Here is a 19,055-nt window from a genome sequence, read left to right on the forward strand (position 1 = left end):
TGTTTGGATATTTTTGATGTTCGTGTTTTTCCTCGTCTAGTTTTCACGGAGGTGAGGTCTGGGAGTGAAATGCCAGGACCTGCCAGTGGTTCTTCCTTGGTAACGTTGCTGCCGAACCTCAACTTCCATGTTTTACAGTCTCATGGAGAAGGGTTGATTTTTTGCGATAATGCGGTAAAAGAGTTTCCATGGAGGGAAGAGAAGCGTGGGGGTTTGCCACAACTTCCGTTTCGGCGTCCTGTTGCTCACGAGTTCTCTTTGCTGAGTGGTTCCCGTGGTGCGATAAAGTCGTTTCTTGCAGAGGGTGGGTGTTTATTCTTGCTTTGTGGTACGGGAAAGGTTTCAGCAGAACTCCACAAGATGTGTGCTGCCGCCGTAAATGAGGCTAGTCTCTGGTGGTCGCAAGAAATAGGACTTTTTTCGGAGCGACTGAAGAACCGTTTGACGTCATCTTCACGGGGAACTTTGGCTCCTACCGATTGTTTTGCTTCTGAACAGGTGCCCGGAAATCCTCATTGGTCTACTACATCGGACGTTTGGGCTTCCGTGACGCCTGCAGCAACTTTGGTGGAGTCGTCTGCGGCGGCAACGAATGAGCAGATGCCTTATTTACCTGTTTATTTTTTTGACGCCGTTGTAGAGGAGACTGCGATGGGCAATGATCTTGAAGCAGAGTCTCAGAATGGGAGTGATGGTGGTGAAGGCCACACTAGCAGCGCATGTAAAGAGGAAAAAGCTTTGCTGCAGGAATACGTTCTCTCTGAGGTGCTTGAGGATGCGCATCTGCTGCCACCGGTTGAAGGAGAACCGTTCCTTCTTTGCGTTCAATGGCCTGGACGACGCGCTGCCGTGCTTCGACAAAAATTTGAATATGAAAATGGTTCAGGACCGGCATCTGCAATATCCCTGCGTTCATCCTGCAGCACTGGTACTAATGCACCACATTCTAACAGTTATGTGACATCAGGGAACGCAATGTTATTGGATGCACGGCAGGTGGGCATGGCTGCGTCTTCAGGAGCCTCTACGGTGCCATGCCAATGTCCTGGCTATCTTTCTGCCGCAATGCGGTTGGAACCTTCACCAGGGCTGTATTCGTCGAATCCACTGTGCTCAGTGCCACATGTGAAGGCATTTATAGCTCAGCATGCTGTGTGGCGACGTCGTTAACTGTATTTCGGGGCAGCGCGGAAGCGAATCTTCATTACTATTGCCATGTTGATTCTCCACTTTCCCCATTCTTCCTTCTTTTTTTTTTCTTCGGGAGTTTTGTATCAGTGTGTATTTTCTGGACGCTTACCCCTTTTGCCCCCCAGTTCTCCTCCACATTTTTTTTTTTTTCTGATGATGATGATGATAATGTTTTTTTTTGTTTTTTTTTTGTGAGATATGTGTATACGGGTATGCCGATTTATCTCCACACAGTCCGTGTCCCTTCCGTTGTCTTTTGTGTCCACCCCTTTCAAAAATGTCTCAGTTTTTTTTTTCCTTTTTTTTTTTTAGGGGGAGGTCATTCACATGATGCGGTTCTGTTGTGATGTGGGCTGTTGAATCTCTTTGCACCGCCTGTAACGTGTCCATGCGTGTGGCGCCTTCAACTCTTGTTGTGTTTGCTTTTCTGTGCTCCTTGTTGAGGGGGGAGGGGGGAAGGGGTGGGGAAAGGAGAGCCAAGGGTGCGCACAGCGGCTTGCCTACAAAAATAGGAGCGGTAAGAAGAAAGGATCCAACAGAACCAAAAAAGGAAGAGGGGAAGAGGTAGTTGTTTTTTTTCGTTTCCCCATCTACCATAGAAATAGATTATGTCTACGGAGGATGCGTATTTGCCTCTGAGGCGCATCATTCTTGGGGCGTTGGCGATTTTCTGTGCTTTTGCGTTTGGCACTCTTCAGAGTTTGGATGCAGTAAAGTTGTTTAGCTATTTGCGTGCGAACGTTCATCTTCGCCGCATCATGGGGTCGTGCTTGGTGGTGAATGGTGTTTTTTTCCTTAGCATATGGGTTGCCTCCCTTCTTTTTTCTTATATGTGGACCTTTGGAGAGACTTTTATGTGGAGCAGCGGTGCTGCCGTTATTGATAATGAGAGCGGCGGAGGAAAAGCGGCGGTCACAATGAATGGAATCAGTCTTGCGGGGAAAGTTTGGTTTTCTGTGTTTGATGTGATGTGGGTTCTCCCCGTCTATGCACTCACGCAGGCTCTCGGTGTGCGTTGGTACAGCGCTCTCTATACCGAGGCCTACGCCGAGAAGAAACGTCGTGCGTCCTCGTTGGGGGTGCGGTGGGCAGCCAAGGATTCCGGCAGGGATGACGACATGTGCTTCTCGTGTGCCTCGCAGGGCGCTGAAGATTCATTTTCTCTTCGCAGTGTCGCGGTATCTCTTAGCGAGATCATGTTCAAGGCACTGGTGACAGCTGTATACGCCCTTGTGGCCGCGGTGGTGGATATCATTTTCCCCTCTCCAGTTGGACATTATCTTGCCTTCATTATGAATAGTTGGCTGTACGCTTTTTACGTCTTTGACTATCGTCTTTCTTCACAGTATTTATTTGACCGTAGGTCACGACGTCACATCCGCGTAACTCTATCGGCAACACTAAAGTTTTTTGAAATACAGTGGGCCTATTTCTTGGGGTTTGGTGCTACCCATTCGATCATTACAGCTGCTATACGGTCTTCTTGGTTAGCATCCTCGTGGTTTTCTATCGCGTCGGTAACATCCGTCCTTTTTGGGGCTCACATTGTTATTTCTGTGGAGGCAACTCCGGCCCCTCGCGCACCATTTCATGTGCCAATGTTCACACCGTTCTTCGCTCTCTGTGGTATGGTGCTGCGCATGGCTGTGGGGGCCGTGCGTTGACTCCTTTGTGTCTGTGTGCCCTGTGTGGTGAGGGCTGGATTTCTTGCAATGCCATGCTTGTTGCTGTTCTCCGGAGTGGCGCTGGAGTTGCCGGGGAACAGTTGGACGGAACAGTCTTTTGTTTGCAGAGCCGCGGAGATCTTGCACAGCTGTCATATTTGCAACGCGACGGGAGGGAGTGCTGGAAGCATTTCCGTGGGACGAGTTTCTTCTCTGAGTCTGCAGGGCCGGTGGTGGTTTTGTGCGAAGCGTGTGCTGGACGGCGGGCGCTTGGGGGTGACAGGAAGGAGCCGTGCGTGTTCCGCCTGCTGTTCCTGGCCAGGATGCTTTCTGGCCACGTGGGCCCACCGCTCTTTTTTTCATTCACCTCCGTATTTCTTACCTGTTTCCGTCCTTTTTCTCTTCTCTTTCCATCTCTTGAACGCAGCTTACCTTTTTTTTTGTGTACGCCAGACAAGAACAGAAAAAAGTGTTTGAGGAAGTTAAGTGCCTTTTTTGGGTTGGTTGAAGGTTTTCTGATGAAAGTCTTCTTGTGTATTTTGCTACTTTCTCTTGGATTTATCTGGGTGTGCGGTGCCGGGGAAGTACTGCCGCCTGAGGCCTATGAGAACCGCACGTTGTATCCGGTGATTCCAACGTACGACCGTCTTCCCCTGCTAAGCATTGGTGTTCTTAGTGATATTCAGTACGCTGACGAGGAAGAAAAGTCTCGACGACATTTTCGCCTTAGCCCCGGTAAGGTTGAGCACGCTGTGAAGGAGATGAATGCCAATCGCAGTCATATGGACCTTGTCATGCATCTTGGGGACACCGTCAACCGCGACATCGCAAGGAATCTCCAAGTGATTGATTCGCTTCTGAAGCAGTTGCAATTTCCCTTTTTCCAGTTACTGGGGAACCACGATTTCTTGGAGCTGGGCGAAGAGCACCGTGATCATGTTTATCGTTTGCTGAGGATGCCAGCCCGTTACTATAGTCTTCAGGTGGGTGAGGGCGGCGCGTTCCTTCTCATTGTGCTCGATGGGACGGATCTGTCGGTGTTTGCAACAAGAGCCGGTACTGCCAGACGGGCAGAAACGAATGGCATGAAGCATCGTTATCGTCATCGCAAAAATATGTTGGATGTTAATGGAGGCATTGGTGAGGAACAAATGCAATGGCTTCGCATGCAGCTGGAGTACGCTAGTAAGCAGAAGATGGTTGTGCTGGTATTCTGTCATTTTCCCATGTACCCTTACGACGATGAGCTCAATCTCTGGAATGACGTGGAAGTTGTGCGTCTGCTCTCCAATTATTCCTGCGTTGCCGCTGTCATATCGGGCCACACCCACCGTTGGGAGCATGAGCAGCTTGTGGTGGCTCACAAGAACGGGGAATTCACCATTTATTTTGTTAAATTTGGTGGCATTGTTCAGTCTCCTTTTACCTCTTGGGGCTTCATTGAGGCATATGAAAAAGAGCTTCACTTGCACGGTCTGAATTTTGGCCGTGTGTTTGACTATCGTCTGCCCATCCGCGGGGTGCCTGGGGGGTCAGTGTTGCGCAAGACAACACGGGTTTTGTCGTCAGGGCCCTTTATTCGCCGCCGGAGGAATGTAAGGGTGATTTCTCGATGTGGTGGTGACACAAAGTGGCTTCGAAACATCATACACCAACCCGTTCCTAATAAGACTGTGGGCAGAACCGAGAATGTTTCAAGTTTAATGTGGGTTGAATGTGTTATTTTTTTTTCTTTGGTTGCTGTCATCGCTCTGCTGCGTTTGATGTGTCGGAAAAACCGAAGGCGTCAAAGTAAATCTGTCAGTGTTAGGAGCAGGGGTGCGGTGCATTAGGAGAATTTAACTGTTTTCCTCCACGAAGGGAAAAAGGAAAAAAAAAACTGCGAGTGTAGATGTTGCTGGGTAATTAGACGTCATGGCCAAGGTTGCGGATGAAATGTCTTCTTTACTGCGGTTCTGTGGAGACAACTCCGGCCCCTCGCGCACCATTTCATGTGCCAATGTTCACACCGTTCTTCGCTCTCTGTGGTATGGTGCTGCGCATGGCTGTGGGGGCCGTGCGTTGACTCCTTTGTGTCTGTGTGCCCTGTGTGGTGAGGGCTGGATTTCTTGCAATGCCATGCTTGTTGCTGTTCTCCGGAGTGGCGCTGGAGTTGCCGGGGAACAGTTGGACGGAACAGTCTTTTGTTTGCAGAGCCGCGGAGATCTTGCACAGCTGTCATATTTGCAACGCGACGGGAGGGAGTGCTGGAAGCATTTCCGTGGGACGAGTTTCTTCTCTGAGTCTGCAGGGCCGGTGGTGGTTTTGTGCGAAGCGTGTGCTGGACGGCGGGCGCTTGGGGGTGACAGGAAGGAGCCGTGCGTGTTCCGCCTGCTGTTCCTGGCCAGGATGCTTTCTGGCCACGTGGGCCCACCGCTCTTTTTCTCATTCACCTCCGTATTTCTTACCTGTTTCCGTCCTTTTTCTCTTCTCTTTCCATCTCTTGAACGCAGCTTATCTTCCTGTCTTTTTTGTTTCGTGTGTGGTCCTCTTTGTCCTCTGACTTCATTCCAAAGGAGAGAAGTAAGGGAGGAGCTTCCGACGGTTGTGGCGGCAGAAGTTAAAAGGTATCACGGTTTGGTTGTGGAAAGGAATATCTGCAAAGAGCTAAAAGGTAAAAACAAAACAAAACAAAAAATAAATTTTTTTTGAGGAGATGTGCGTCGTGCTTGTATTTGTTTTATTACTCTCTGTGCTTGGCGTTGACGCAGAAGAGGAGGACGTGAGGAAAAACGATGAGGTGGTGGCGCGTCTGCGCGAGGAGTTGGCGGAGGAGGGCGTTGAGCCGTTGCCAGAACCGCCCCGAGAACTCGGTGCTCATGCCGCCTGCGTGAGGCACGGCGTGGGATGCCCGGACGAATACGTGGAATTTCTGGAGTCGTTGCAGAGGACCCCACACACTTTTCCGGAGGCGACGCCGAGAAACGATGCAATGCTTGCGGCACGGAGCGGAAATATGTGGCGCCAAACGCCACGCCATGGCGCTGGAGAGGGAGGGGCCTATTCACGTAAGGGTGAAGATGCTGTTATTGAGGTTCAACTGGAGAATATGCGGCGTCTGCGTGATGTAATGCGTGAGCGGTTGGCCAGGCAGCAGTCGCCCGAGCAACAGTGGAAGTGCAAAGAGTTTCTGTGGATTAGCAGAGGGCTGAAAATGATTGAGGCCATGCATTCCGTATTATTGCAAAAGTACTGGAAGTTTGTCATGAATCAGCTTCTTCCATGCGTCCTGCTTGTTTTTGTGACAGTGTGGGTCTTTACTGGCAACCGTATTCCGCGTGAGCACTTGCGCAGTCTCCTTGCCGATGATCCCGTCCCTGTCTTCAATGAGGTCATAATCCGCCGCAAGTCGCCACAATCCGTGGCGCAGCTTGTGATGGAGCGTGAAAGCCACAATTTCTCCAGTATGGTTGACATCGATGATGGTAGCAGCAGCCCCACTGCCGTCCCTAATGGCTTTGCGAAGGAAAAAGAGGACTCCATGCAGGCGATTATAAATTATCGCCGTGATCGTTGGTTTGCTACCCGCTTTGCCCTGCTTGAGGCGTACCATGAAGCCCATATTGCGGGGGTAGTTTTGAGACTTCGCCTGGCGTTAAGTGCAGCTGTTTTTCTGATGCTTTGCTGGACTCTTTTCTCCCTCGTGCTGCGAGCTTCCGAGGTGCGCAGAAACAGTGACGGTGGAATAATACAGCACCTATTGGTTATTCTCTTTCCGTCATGGGTGACGACCTCTTTCGTACTGTACATTGGCTGGTCGTGGATTGGCGGCATGGTGGCATACGCCGCGTGGGAGCTATTGTCTACTGGGGAGGCTCTGGTGCGCACGGGTGAGCGCGCGGCTGCTCTTCATGAGAAGATTCTGGAGCGCTGGTGCGGCTGAGCGGGAAGCGAGCGAAGAAGTGTGATTGGCGGAGAATGGAAGGGGTTATGAAGGAAAACAAAAGGAAACAAACAAAAAAAAAAAAGAGAAAAAAAAACAAAAAAAAAACGTGGAAAAAAAATGGGAAAAAAAGGACGTCTGTTTGGGGGAGGGAGGGGGCAACTAAGTGTGCGTGACAGAAATGACGCAGATCTTATCTTCTTCGAGAGCGGGGGGAGTGCGAAGGGAACAACATCACAGTGCACCCTAAAAAAGTTTTTTTTTTTATTATGTACAGTTTGAGGCGCTATTTTTTTGCTACGGTTAGCAATACTCCTCTCTACCCGTCCCTGCTTTCATAATGCCCTCGGCAAGGCTGGATGTATGGAGATTTGGCATTGTACATGTGTACATATTCACCCACCCACACATCCCACGTAAATACCCGCACACGCTCACACGTAACTGCTTATCTACATTTTTTTTATTGTTTTTTTTTCTTTTTTTTTGCTGCGCGATAAACTGCAACGAACAACAACTCTTTCCTTCAACAACAACAAGTCAGGGGAGAGGAGGAAGGAAAAGAGTACCGGGGGCAAGGACAAACTGCAGGAAGTAAAGCGACTGCACAAAATATCGGAATGACTACTGTGGATCAGGTGGTGGTGTACGCCGACGTGCGTGACCCACAGCTGCTAAATCAACTCACCGCGGCTGTCAGCGCTCTGTGCAAGGATCACACTATCCATTCACCTCCTACTTGGAACTCCGCGGACCCACTTTGGTTTTTAAACTTTTGGGAGAAGGAAAGGGATGATGTTTGGACATACGTTAATAATAAAGTCCCGATCTTGCGCCGTTTCGAGTGTTTTGTTACGGACTCAAAGGATCAAAAAGATGGGGTTGTGGCATACGCGTTGTATTATCGACAGATGCCCGTGCTCTCGCTTGTCACAGCCGTCACTGGCATTAAGGAAAAAACCGAGGTGAATGAGGACTGGATTACCACCGCGCTCTACCGCACAGTTGCCAGGATGGGCTGCTCTTCTCCCAGTGATGCCATTGCCGTATTCTTCACCTTCCCGAAGTTTGCGGGAAAAGTATTGGCGTTGGAAGGCGAGTGCCGCGCGCTCGTGACGGAACAGTGCCGGCTGTTGCGCGACTACATACTCCGTGAGCGGAATGTACCGGTGGAACTCGTAGGAGCCGGTGGCTGCGATTTGAGGAGCCCCGATTTAGTTGGGAAGGGAGCGACGACGGCCGAGGAGGATGAGGAGGAGGAGGAGGAGGAGTCTGCTCTCTATGCCTCATTGATCGACGATCTGCTGAGCAATCCCGAATTTCTTCCTCTTCGCGAGTTGGATCCGCAGCTGCACGGGGCTCTTTGTGCACTTAACCGTCATCACAACCTCCGTCTTCTTCGATATCGGCTACAGCGTGGTATTCATGTCATTCTTTCTCGCCCGATGTCGTTCGTTCTTGACGAGCTTTTTCGATTGTGTGGCCCGCAGGCGGTGCCACCGTCAACGATGCTGGAGGGCCTTGTAAAGTCGATACAGAACTTTGAACACCACTGGCTTGAGCTGCCGAGGCCGGAGGTGATTCTGATCCGCGTGACGGGCGACGCGGCTACGAACGGCGCGGCGAATGCCTCGCTGAGATGGACAGCATGCCTTTGGGACGAACGGCAGACACCGGCTCTCGACACGCTGTCGAGTTGGCACGTGGTGACTGTGGGGGACGCTGAGGGCGAACATCGTCAAACACTGGGCCGGCTCCATGATGGGGTGCGTGACGCGGCGACATCCGTCCTTGCACTAGCAGTAATGAGAAATACATCCATAGAGGGGGGGAATTCGTGAGGAGGCGTGTAGACGCATGAGGGTGAAGGAGAAGGGAATCAGCTCCCTCTTACTTTCATGGGTTTTGTTTTCCGTAACTTTGTTGGTGTTTTTGGCTTTTGTGTTTCTATGTTTTCCCACTCTTTACCTCGCTGCATTTGGCAGATGTGTCATGCATGCGTTTGATACTTCTGTGGGACGTCCGACCTTCAAATTTTTTTTTTTCCTTTGGACCTTTTGTTTGTTTTTGGCATGTGCATGTGCATTGCTTATTTATTTCTTTTTGTGTACGCGCTTACATGCCAGGAGAGCGGGTTGTGGGCCAAATAAGAAACGAATTTTCATATGGCGAAGATCAACGCGACCTACAGCTCCGGCTACTACCTCGCACCCGACACCGACTACCGCAAGCTCGAAGAGGAGCAGCGGCGTGAACGGAAGCGGAAGCGGCAACAGGAGGGGGATGACGACACGGGCTCGTCTTCTGCCAGCGGGGCCATTCGACAGACGTTCGCGATGCCGTTCAATATCATTTGTCTGCACTGCAATCGCCGTATTGCGCGCGGAACGCATGGGTACGTCAATCGGCGGCCGACGAAAGAGAAGTTCATGGGTATCCGCATCTGGGAGCTCGAGTTCCGCTGTATCTTCTGCAAAGGGCATATCTACTTGACTACGGACTATGAAACAGCGAAGCTGACAGGCGGGTATCACTGCACCCGCAACTGCAGGCGCGGCGAAGGGGACTTCTACGGAACGAATCAAATCAACGAGGCTATTCGGGCAAAGCAGGCGGCGGAGGAGGTGGAAAAGGGATCACTGGACGCATTGGAGCGTGAGAATGAGGTGATGCGGCAAATACAGGAACGCGAGCGACTGATTGAGGAACTTGTGGAGTCGCGGGCCGGCACGGAGGCGGAACAAACCCGCGATGAACTTCTGCAGACCATTCAGGCAAGGAAGAGGAGTAAGGCGACACGCCAACGCGAAGATGACGATGAGGAGGAGGATGACGCCAAAGAAAATGTGCCTTTTGATGAGGAGGAGGAAGAGGCATACCGGCGCTTCGAGGCACAAATGCAGAACTGGCAGGAGGAGGCGGAGCGGTTGCTAAAAGGGCCGTCGAAAAGTGATGCTGGGGATGATGACAAAGTGGCCGCAGCGATCATATCCAGGTACACAGATCACGGGAGCACGCGGCCGAATGTTTTTATGGATGAATCGGACTCCGACGCTGACGGTGACACCGAGAATGGTGTTCATGGGCACACGGCAACACCCACGGAAAAGAGTCGAGGAATGCCCGTAGCTGCAGGCGCCAGGACCGCCGCTGGGCGCCGCAAAGGTAGTGCGTTGGCGTCCCTGTTGGAAGATTTTTAAGTTCTCCCTGCTGACTCTCATGCAAAATGGGCTAGGGGGCGCTCGTGTGAGCGGTGGTGTAGAGGGCCCGTGCTGACTCGCCTGTTTTTTTTCTTTTTCTTTTCTTCTCCCCGCAACTTTACGGCAATGGCGTCATGGCTTTTTCCCTATCCCACTTTTTTTTACAGGAGCGTAGGAAGCAACAATAGCAATAGCAGCGGCAAAGAGTTGTCACTGCTCTTGCTCACATTCACTACAGTTAATTAACAACACATAGCCGAGGCACAAGGGGCCGTTCTTTCAGTGTTTTCTCTCCTTCGTTTAACCACTAGCGGTCCTTTTGTAGTAGTAGTTGTTGTTGTTCTGTGTGTGTGTGTGTGTGTGTGTGTCTGGCTGGATGTTGCATACGGGGAGTTACGGCCAGTTTACCTCCGCCCCAGGAGCGGCGTACCCAGGGCACCCCGCAGGCAATAGCGCCGCCGCTTCTTTGTCATCCACTCCAAATGAGGGAAGAACAAAACTGTTGGCGCACAACCCGTTTTCCACAATGAGGGTTTCTAGTGACGGCGACAATGAACATCGCACGGAGGTCCGGAGCAGTTCGGCGCCGCTCTACCAACGCCCACCCGTGGCGTTTGGGACTGCAAGCTCACTCCACATGAATGTCATGCCGGCCCTCACTGCCGCTGCGACGAAATCACAAGGGAGTAAGCCGCTCGAGCAACCACCACCACCATCACGACATCTGCAACAAGGGCAAGAGGAGTCGCATCAGCATCATCTGCAGCCGGCTTTGTCTCCCGCGGCAAACCCTCCCGGGTTTTCGCAACGAGTGGTGGAAAACGCTACTGCGGCTTCCCTATTTACAACTTCCCAGGTTGCAGCACCACAGGCTGTTGTTGCAGAGAACACGAGGTTCCATCGATCTCCATCTGCCCAGATTATGCGCGGTCCGTCGCTGAATAGTCTTCCTTCAGCGAGCTCAGGCATCGAATTGACTCCGGGTGATTCCACAACAAAGAGATCGTTGTATTTGAGAAATTTGCTTAAAAAGGACCCGCCGGAGTTTTTGAAACCATCTCCGGGGGCACCGGCGCGGCGGCGGTCAGCTTCGGGACAAGGACGTGCAAGTAGCCCATTTGGTCCGATGCTATCAAGGCTATATGCGAACAGCAACGCCCAAATGGCACCAGACCCGCGCTCGTACAACGCAGGGACGAACGCCGAGGGAAAACAACAGCAGCAACTGCAAGACTCCCTTTCTACGCCTCGTCCACCGACGCCCAATGAGGGAGAAGTGGGACCGTTATCATCCATTGAGGCTTCGGTGCCTGCTGAACAGAAAAACGATGAAAACAACGACAACGCCAACCGCCCCTCGGCATCTGTCTTTTCTGGAGCCCAAGCCAGAGTCCCTGAGGCTTTTTCGACGACGGCGCCACGGGGATCGCAGTTTTTTCCGAGAAGCGTTGGGGTCTCCGATACACTGCTGTCCTCTGGCTCATTTGGAGCAAGCGCCACGGAAAAACCTGTTCACGGCAGTTCGGTGGGTGAGCAGCAGCTTATATTCCATGGAATGAGGCCTCAAGATGCAGGCTGTAGTGAACCGTCGTTTTCGTGCTCGGAATTGAAGTCCCAATTGGTTGACGAGAAAGGGTCAGCTTCAAATTGTGCACCAATTTCACGCATAGAGAGCAACGGGGCGCTCGGTACTTGTGGTCTAATGGACGGTACACAACCGCCGCTTGTGACACGGCAGGCGACTGCTCTACCAGGGGAGGTGCGAAACTCCAACCTTCTCTCAAACGGCACCCGCATGATGGCTGGAAATCTGCCACCTCCACCGCTAGCTCCTCCACCAGTGCCGATTTCAAAAAGTGGCGAAGTGCCCTCATTTGCCCCACCAAAAGCGTTGGGGGTTTCGGCATATCAGGGGTTAAATACGCCGCGGAATGGCGGGATTAGGCTACAGAAGCAACTGAATACGTTTCAGGCCACACCAGGAATTGAAACTGTGGAGTGCTCACCGGCGCCACACCCTCCTTCCCGGCAAGAGTCACAAGAGGGCTTGTATGGGGCCGATGGGATCACTTCCGTCGCGAATGAAGTGCCTTCTGCGGCAGCGCATGAGCCCCACGAGAACGGGGAATTTGAACATCCGCCGCAAGGCCATCAGAACACTTTTTTGTTTACGGATTTGCCTGCGACTGCGGTGGGGCTCAATGCTCCCGAATTTCGGTCCTTCACGGAAAAAGGAGGGGTGGCGAGATTTGAACCGCACAAGAACACAAGCGTGCATTCAAACGGGCCTCAGGTTAGGATGAGTGCGACCCTACCACCACCATCATCATCGCCGTCATTGGAAAAGCCGGGTACTTTCAACGAGAAGAGGGGCGTTTCTCTTGACGCCAATAAACATCTCCAGGCACGAAAACGGCAAAAACAACGGCAACAACGGTGGCTAAACAAAAATTTATGCTTTGCCCTAGTTACTCCGACTGGACGTGTTATCACGGTCTCTAATGTGTCACGCCCAGGTACTTTCGCAGTTATGAACTCACGGCGCCTGGTTGATGTGTTTTGTGGACGCGTGAAGGATATGAAATGTTTCAAAATTGGAGAGGAACACGGGAAGATGTTACAGATACTGGCCACATCTTCTTCTCTTATATCAAACAGGAATAATGACGTGCCGCTAACCAGTCTTCAGGAAATAGTGTCGAAAATGACAGGTATATTTCCTTTGTTTCGCGAGGTTTTGCTTTTTATGTTGCGTGATCCGCCACCAGACTGGCGCACGGAGGGGCAAAAGTCTCTTATTAAGATGCTTGCCACGGCGGTGGCGCAGATGCCGATTGCAACCGGATCACGTCCAAATTATCCGTTGAATTCAGAGCTTCCGCAGAATTCAGCCAAGGGACTGCAAAAGATACAACAGTTATTATGCGCAGGCGAGCGTGAGGCCGCAGTGACGGTTGCACTAGAGCACCACCTTTACTCACATGCCATCATCATTGCAATGATGTGCCCCAAGAAGGAACATTACATGAATGTCATTCGTGCTGTGGTGGAGCAGGAGCTGGATCCGTTTTCTCCCTTGGCACACGCCTACTGCATGTTTAATGAATTGCCGCTGCCACCGTTTGCACCGCCACCGCCACCGTCGCAGCCGTCGTCGTCGTCATCATCACTGCCGGTGGGAGGCAAAACCGACGAACGGTCTTCAATTCGGTCCTCATGGCTTCAGCATGCGGCCGTGTTGGTTTCCAACTTTACAAAAGATAGCGCGGATGGACTGATTAAACTTGGGGACACCCTGACAAACGATGGAATGATTGAGGAGGCGCACTGCTGCTTCTTGCTGTCCCATTTGAGCCCCATGGGAACACCGCCACCCGGCCGTCCGCTTCAATCCAAACAACAACAAATCATGGATCTTCTTCGGGCACGTTTGGGCGTCCTTGGCGGGCACTATCATCCCAACCGCCTCCGTAGTACTTTTGTGTCGCCAAAGTCAACGCTTTTGACTGATGTGCTCCAGATCTTTCGTTCTCATTTGGAGAGCCGCGGCCTGGCATCCTCAGGAGAGAAGGAAAAAAAAACACCTCCGCACGGAATTCCAGTCTGTCCGGAGCGGTACAGAGCAGCCTTTCACTATATGCAGGTGCTCTGGCTGTATGAAGTGGGCATGTGTGAAGAGGCCTTGCAACTCATGAATGATCTTCGTCGGGTTGTGGTGCCCGAGCCGACAAATGCCTCCTCATTTACGTTGAATCAACTTATTTTCAGTGGTGTTGTTTTATCTGCTGCTTCTGGGAGGGAAAAGCCGGCTCCACCCACGGGGAGGGAAACACCAGTAAGGCCGATTCCAGAGGAGAACATACCGCCCCCTATGCCGTCATTCTCATCTGCCGCGAAGACATCGATTGGTTCTTCAACCGGTTACCGATCAACATCTGCGCTGCCACCACCACCACCACCACCGCAGCAGCAAAAACAACAACAACGACAACAGCAGCAGCAGCTACTGTCCTCACAAACTTCCCACTTGCTAAATTCATCACAACGGTCAGGATTGCAACAACAGCCACTGGCACCATTACCGGCGTCAGTACAGGAGCAGCAGCAGCAGCAGCAACAACAAGTCATGTCCAATTCGCCTGCATTATGTACAAAACCGGATGCACCATCCCTCTCAGGAACGTCGAAAATTGCTCCCCAGGTGTCGACAGCTGCGGGGCCCGTCTTAAAGGGACCTCCACCTCCCCATTTTTCAGCACTGCCGGTACCAACACCTGCCGCGCCGCCTGCCATGCATTTGCCGGAAGCACCAGCCGATGCAAAGAGCAATTTTGCAACAGCTGAGAGGGATGCTCATGAGAAGTTGGACGAGCCCAGTATTTTGAATTCCGCCCCGTTGCAACAGCCACAACCACAACCACAGCAGCAGTCACGGGGACGAGCACCCGAAGTGAAGAGGGCACAAGAAAAACCCCCGAAACGTTCTAGCTCTTTGGAGGCAATCACTAGTTTCCTTTTCCGCCGCGGTCGAAGTGAGGACAAAAAGAAAGACGAGGCAAAAAAGATGATTATTGATACTGAGAAACCCCCCAAGTTTGACCCGGCGACTGGGCGATACCTCTTTGAGGATAAAGAGGCGGAGGAGGAGGCAGAGAGGATTAGGGCAGGGCCACCCAAACCGTCGTCAATGGCAGCAAAGTCTATTGCCGCCGGAGGGGCGCCGCCTTCAATGTTGCGCCCACCGACCGGACCAACTGGGGCGCCGCGAGCGGGAACTGGAACGATTCAGCGGGCGCGGTACGTAGATATGTTCAATGCCACTTGAAAGAAATGACTGTGGAGCGAGTGGTCAATTGAAGTAAAGAAGGAAATGATAAATAACTTTGATTTTTTTTCTTTTTTGTAAGTGTGCATCCTCTTATTTCTTTCATGTGTGTTTCATTGTGCGCGTGGTACGGTTTTTATCAGTATTCAACCACGACGAGAGGAGGGAGAAGGAGTGAAAAATGAATGACTCTACGATCAGCCACTTTGATGATTGACGAGTGGACATACGGGCTGCGCATCCATTTCTGCCTCCAAGAGCAAGAGAAAGAGAGGGGAACATGAGGAGCAATGAAAGAAAAAGAACATATTTGGACAAAACATGTATTAAAATACAGCCGTTTTTTTTTTAACCATTTTACCTTGTTGCCCTCATTTTTATTGTCGTATTCCTTTTTTTTTTCCCCTTTTGTTTTTGTTTTTATTTCTGTAAAGGTGAGTGAGGAGGTAAAAGGCGTGCTCACGGATGCGATGTGGCCTTGCATCGTTTTTCCCTTTGATACTTTAGTGCCCTCTCAATGACACAGGACTTATGATGACACGGTGCAATCGTTACGGCCACCGGTCCGTGTTTACTTCCCACGGCAAGCTGCTGGAGAAGATGTCATTAGACCTCTTTGAATCACCTTACCAACCCATTGGCGGTGATCCCGCGTCACAACTGCTGTTGCGAGACCATTTTTCGGCTTCTCCATCACCGTCTTCAAATGGGTGTGGTTGGTGCCTCGCTGCTGTTGCACGTTTCTCACCCGCGCAAATCAAATGGATTTCATTTCCGGATCTTCTCAGGTTCTTCATGTGGAAGAAGTGCTTTGCTCCAAAAGCTGTGGTGAGAGCAGTGACGACCCCCAGAGACACACACGAGTCTCTCTAAATCGCCATTTACACACCCCTTGCCATGGACTGCAGAACGGTGTGTGTCCCGTGGAATTGCTTTCCAAGAGAGCGCGGGGTTATTGTCAAGCGAGAATTGCAATGACCCTGACGACGTGCGTGGTGAAGAAATGGGCTTGACATCCTCTTATGCCGTTATGTTCCCTCCAAAAAACAAAGTGACTCGTATGGCGGAACTTCTTTCTATTTATTGACGCAAGCACCTTTGGGGAGGGAGGAAAAACCTTGTGTGTGACAGACACGGCAAGTAGAGGTCGTGGAGGAGAAGTGTGAGAGGCGGAGTTGAAAAACCGCAGGAGAGAGCGAGCAGCAACCTCCACTACTACATTTCCTGTAAACCAAAATGTTTTGGGCAAAACAGATATGAATGAATAATTGAAAAGATGGTGACAACAGTGATGATGAAGACGTGTCTTATCGCTTTGAAGTGAGCGACCCTACCAACATGATGGCAGCCCCAGCGAACAGCGCTGGTTTTTGATTTCCATGTCTTTATACCCCGTCGTGCCTGGGGACTATTGTGAATCCCACCCATTGTGTTTTGTTGCTTTGAGTCCTTTCTAAAACCAGAGGTGCACAGAGTACGTGCCATTATTTTACTCTCCCTTCTTCTTATTTTTTGTCTTTTTTTTTTTTGGTTATACCTGCCTTTTTTATTTTGGACGACTGTCTGTGCGTCTTTTTTTTGCTCATTTGTCCTTTGGACTTGCCTGGAAAGCGGGAAGATTTATAGGATGGAAGCCGTGGGAGAGAATAAACCGCACGCCCTTGCGGAGTCGCTCTTGGCTCACGAAATTAGTCCCGATGCGTGGCAGCAGGCGGTGCGGCCCGAGGCGAACTCACCTGCCGGACGGGAAGAAGTGAGTGGGGGCGATGGCAACCAGATCCTTTTTTCAGCTGCACTAGCCTCCAAGAAACCTCCAGGACGTTTGGTGGCAGAGCTGCAGATTGAGACCCTTTCGACGACGTGTGGACGCATATTTTTGTATTCGTGGTATTTTATGCTTTTGTTTGCGTTGTTTCTCCAGTCCATGGTTTCATTGCAGTGGGAAATGACAAACATTTGTGGGGCCACGCAAGAGAGCCTCTATAAGCTGGACAAGTGGAGTAGTCCCTGCGTTCAGAGTCGTGCGCAAAGATCCGATGCTATCAACTGGTCCGAATTTGCTGTGGGGGGAAATTTGCACGATGTTCCAGTGGACATTTTACAAGGTTCTGCCATAGGTGAGGAGGAAATAACGGGATCGGTAAGGAATGTCACTATTATACCGAATGATTTTGGGTTTCGCCGTCAACGTACCCTCCGTTGGGTAGGCGATGGCCAAGGAATGCTCCTGGATTTAAAACTTAACCGTTTTGTGAGGGTCATCTTGAGCATGGCCTCGCCGCGGGATCAGTTGCCGGAGGGAGTCAATTGGGAAAAGTATCCACTTATGATTGCCCTCGAAGAGTCACCGCTTCCCCCAGATGACAACGAGAGCAGCAGTAGTGACATGCAACCAAAAAAATCTGTCTTTTTTTACAACACGAGTACTATATGCTATCGTTCTAGTCCGCGCTGTTCTTCGGTGGTGCTCCCGCAGACCGTGGCGGTGGCTACGAACGAGTCGCGAATTACGCTTACCATCTTTGGAGTGGATGAGGCTCTGGCAAATGTTTCTGCTGCATCTGCCGTGGGGATATTTTTTCAACGGGCTGAATACACCATGGGTACTATTGTGTGCCGTTATGTATTTTTGCTTTTTTCCATTCTTCACCTTATTCGGTTTATTTATCGCAAGCGATACTCGAGAACCCTTTACGAGCAGCACTGGGTGATGTTCTTGCACCTGGCACTTTACCTGTACCTCGATCCCGTTTTTGTTGCGGGTATTTACGAAACCCAAGGAGCATCAGTGTATCATTTTTTTGAGTTTCACGTTCCAACCTACTTCGCGGCCTTACTAAGCTGTTTTATTTACGCATTGATTACGGCTTCCATGAGCTGGACTATCAGCAGTGAAGAGAGGGCGAGGTATAGATCTCTGTCAGACAGTGAGGCTCTTAGGGAAACTGTAGGGCCATGTGCCGTTTTTGCTTCTTCGCCCACCTTGGGGACCGCAGGTTTGGCTGTTGGTATGCCACCCGTGTTGACATCATCGTTACAGGAAGAGGAAGAACGATACCCATCGCCAAGGGAAATTTCGCGTCGGGCGTCTTTTTCGGGTTTAAATGAGGTTCGTCCCATTGAAGTGGTAGATGGTGCCATTCCGCTATGGGCGAAATTTTCAATGGTGAACTATTTGCTGGCGGTCTTTCTTCTTGACCTTGCCCAGTCTTATGTTGGAGGTTGGGATTGGGGAACAGATATGACGTGCGTGAGCTTCTCATGCTTATATATTCGCTACACCCTTTATAGCTTGATGCTGATTTTTATAATTGTTTGTTGTGTGTTGCTTGTACAGCTTCACCGCAGTCTTGGTAGACGCCCGTACTTGGAGACCCGGCCTCAACAGCTGGCATGTCGTGTTTTCATTTTCGTATTTACGACAGCATTGATCTACTTCGTCGTGCAGGTGATTCTGATTGCCTTTCTCTACCCTCAGATCATCGGCATCGTGGCGTACCAACCGTTTACGCAGCTTTCCCCAGTAATTGTCTCCACCTTTTTTGTCAATCATATCACATTTGTTTACACGACTACTGTCGCCTCACGTCGTGTGCCGATACGCCCTGAAAATCCGCATTGGCGCCGTGTTGTTTGGTCGAGCGAATGGTATCGCTGGCTTAATCTGCACGGTGGGATATTGTACATCTTCCATAATGAGCGGCAGGAGCGGTACTTTAACTGGGTGCAGAACAAAGGGAAAAATTCCTCAGAGCCTTGTTGTGAGGCAAATGGTACTGCCGTTAAGAAAAAGCGGTCAACACGGGAAGAAGTTGGTGAGGAGGCGAATGCCGGCGCTGCCGTGCTTGGAAGTGAAGGAAGGACGTGTGAACAAAGGGCAGCTGTGGCTGAGAACAAAGATGGGGACTTCTCTTCAGAGAGCAGCGACACCGGGGCGAGCGATAACGACAGGGATTATGTGGACTCACAGACGGAGAGGCCGCATCCTCTGCGAACCCCGCGGACCCGAGGCGGGGTGGTGGAGTTTCTGGAGAAGGCTGAGCGTCACCTGATTGACCGGCCCGCGATTCTTATTGATCACCTTGAAGGGGTCCTGGTGGATCCTCTGCAGTCTCTTTTTTTGCGCCGCAGGGGTCGAATGCCCTTTTTTAACTTGGAGACTGCCATCGACTGCCTCAACTTGTCATGGGAGGCGTATGTGGCGACTGAGAGACAGGGAGAGACGGAGGGGGTGGCAGATGTAGTGGAGTTTG

General features: G+C 51.1%; 8 protein-coding genes across 8 annotated transcripts, besides 11 other annotated features; all 8 read left to right on the forward strand.

Annotated features, from left to right (window-relative positions):
* Tc00.1047053504029.101 (hypothetical protein, conserved) lies at positions 1–1,170 on the forward strand (the record flags this gene model as incomplete). Its single annotated transcript, XM_804378.1, has 1 exon — positions 1–1,170. A coding segment is annotated over one exon (1,170 nt), but the record flags the coding sequence as incomplete, so codon positions are not given.
* Positions 1–4,729: a sequence feature (heterozygous, Esmeraldo-like haplotype).
* Tc00.1047053504029.90 (hypothetical protein, conserved) lies at positions 1,800–2,855 on the forward strand (the record flags this gene model as incomplete). Its single annotated transcript, XM_804377.1, has 1 exon — positions 1,800–2,855. One exon carries the CDS (start codon positions 1,800–1,802, stop codon positions 2,853–2,855), a length of 1,056 nt encoding a protein of 351 aa, XP_809470.1.
* On the forward strand, positions 2,909–4,687 carry Tc00.1047053504029.80 (serine/threonine protein phosphatase, putative; the record flags this gene model as incomplete). The annotated part of the gene is made up of 1 exon (XM_804376.1): positions 2,909–4,687. The coding sequence occupies one exon, from the start codon at positions 2,909–2,911 to the stop codon at positions 4,685–4,687; it is 1,779 nt and encodes a 592-aa protein (XP_809469.1).
* Positions 4,730–5,060: a sequence feature (areas merged during assembly that could not be assigned to a particular haplotype. This can correspond to areas where the two haplotypes were merged or to regions with more than two copies in the genome that were merged during assembly.).
* Positions 5,061–19,055: a sequence feature (heterozygous, Esmeraldo-like haplotype).
* Positions 5,551–6,777, forward strand: Tc00.1047053504029.70 (hypothetical protein, conserved; the record flags this gene model as incomplete). Its single annotated transcript, XM_804375.1, has 1 exon — positions 5,551–6,777. One exon carries the CDS (start codon positions 5,551–5,553, stop codon positions 6,775–6,777), a length of 1,227 nt encoding a protein of 408 aa, XP_809468.1.
* Positions 6,832–6,885: a microsatellite.
* Positions 7,235–7,265: a microsatellite.
* Tc00.1047053504029.60 (hypothetical protein, conserved) lies at positions 7,398–8,618 on the forward strand (the record flags this gene model as incomplete). Its single annotated transcript, XM_804374.1, has 1 exon — positions 7,398–8,618. The coding sequence occupies one exon, from the start codon at positions 7,398–7,400 to the stop codon at positions 8,616–8,618; it is 1,221 nt and encodes a 406-aa protein (XP_809467.1).
* Positions 8,019–8,048: a microsatellite.
* Tc00.1047053504029.50 (hypothetical protein, conserved) lies at positions 8,943–9,977 on the forward strand (the record flags this gene model as incomplete). The annotated part of the gene is made up of 1 exon (XM_804373.1): positions 8,943–9,977. The coding sequence occupies one exon, from the start codon at positions 8,943–8,945 to the stop codon at positions 9,975–9,977; it is 1,035 nt and encodes a 344-aa protein (XP_809466.1).
* Positions 10,321–10,345: a microsatellite.
* Positions 10,354–14,802, forward strand: Tc00.1047053504029.40 (hypothetical protein, conserved; the record flags this gene model as incomplete). The annotated part of the gene is made up of 1 exon (XM_804372.1): positions 10,354–14,802. The coding sequence occupies one exon, from the start codon at positions 10,354–10,356 to the stop codon at positions 14,800–14,802; it is 4,449 nt and encodes a 1,482-aa protein (XP_809465.1).
* Positions 13,921–13,940: a microsatellite.
* Positions 13,942–13,979: a microsatellite.
* Positions 14,071–14,099: a microsatellite.
* Positions 15,165–15,232: a sequence feature (A-rich).
* Tc00.1047053504029.21 (lipase, putative) lies at positions 16,430–19,055 on the forward strand (the record flags this gene model as incomplete). Its single annotated transcript, XM_804379.1, has 1 exon — positions 16,430–19,055. A coding segment is annotated over one exon (2,626 nt), but the record flags the coding sequence as incomplete, so codon positions are not given.

The sequence above is a fragment of the Trypanosoma cruzi genome, genomic scaffold, assembly GCF_000209065.1.
Source record: "Trypanosoma cruzi strain CL Brener 1047053516573 genomic scaffold, whole genome shotgun sequence".
NCBI classification, from domain to species: Eukaryota; Euglenozoa; class Kinetoplastea; order Trypanosomatida; family Trypanosomatidae; genus Trypanosoma; species Trypanosoma cruzi.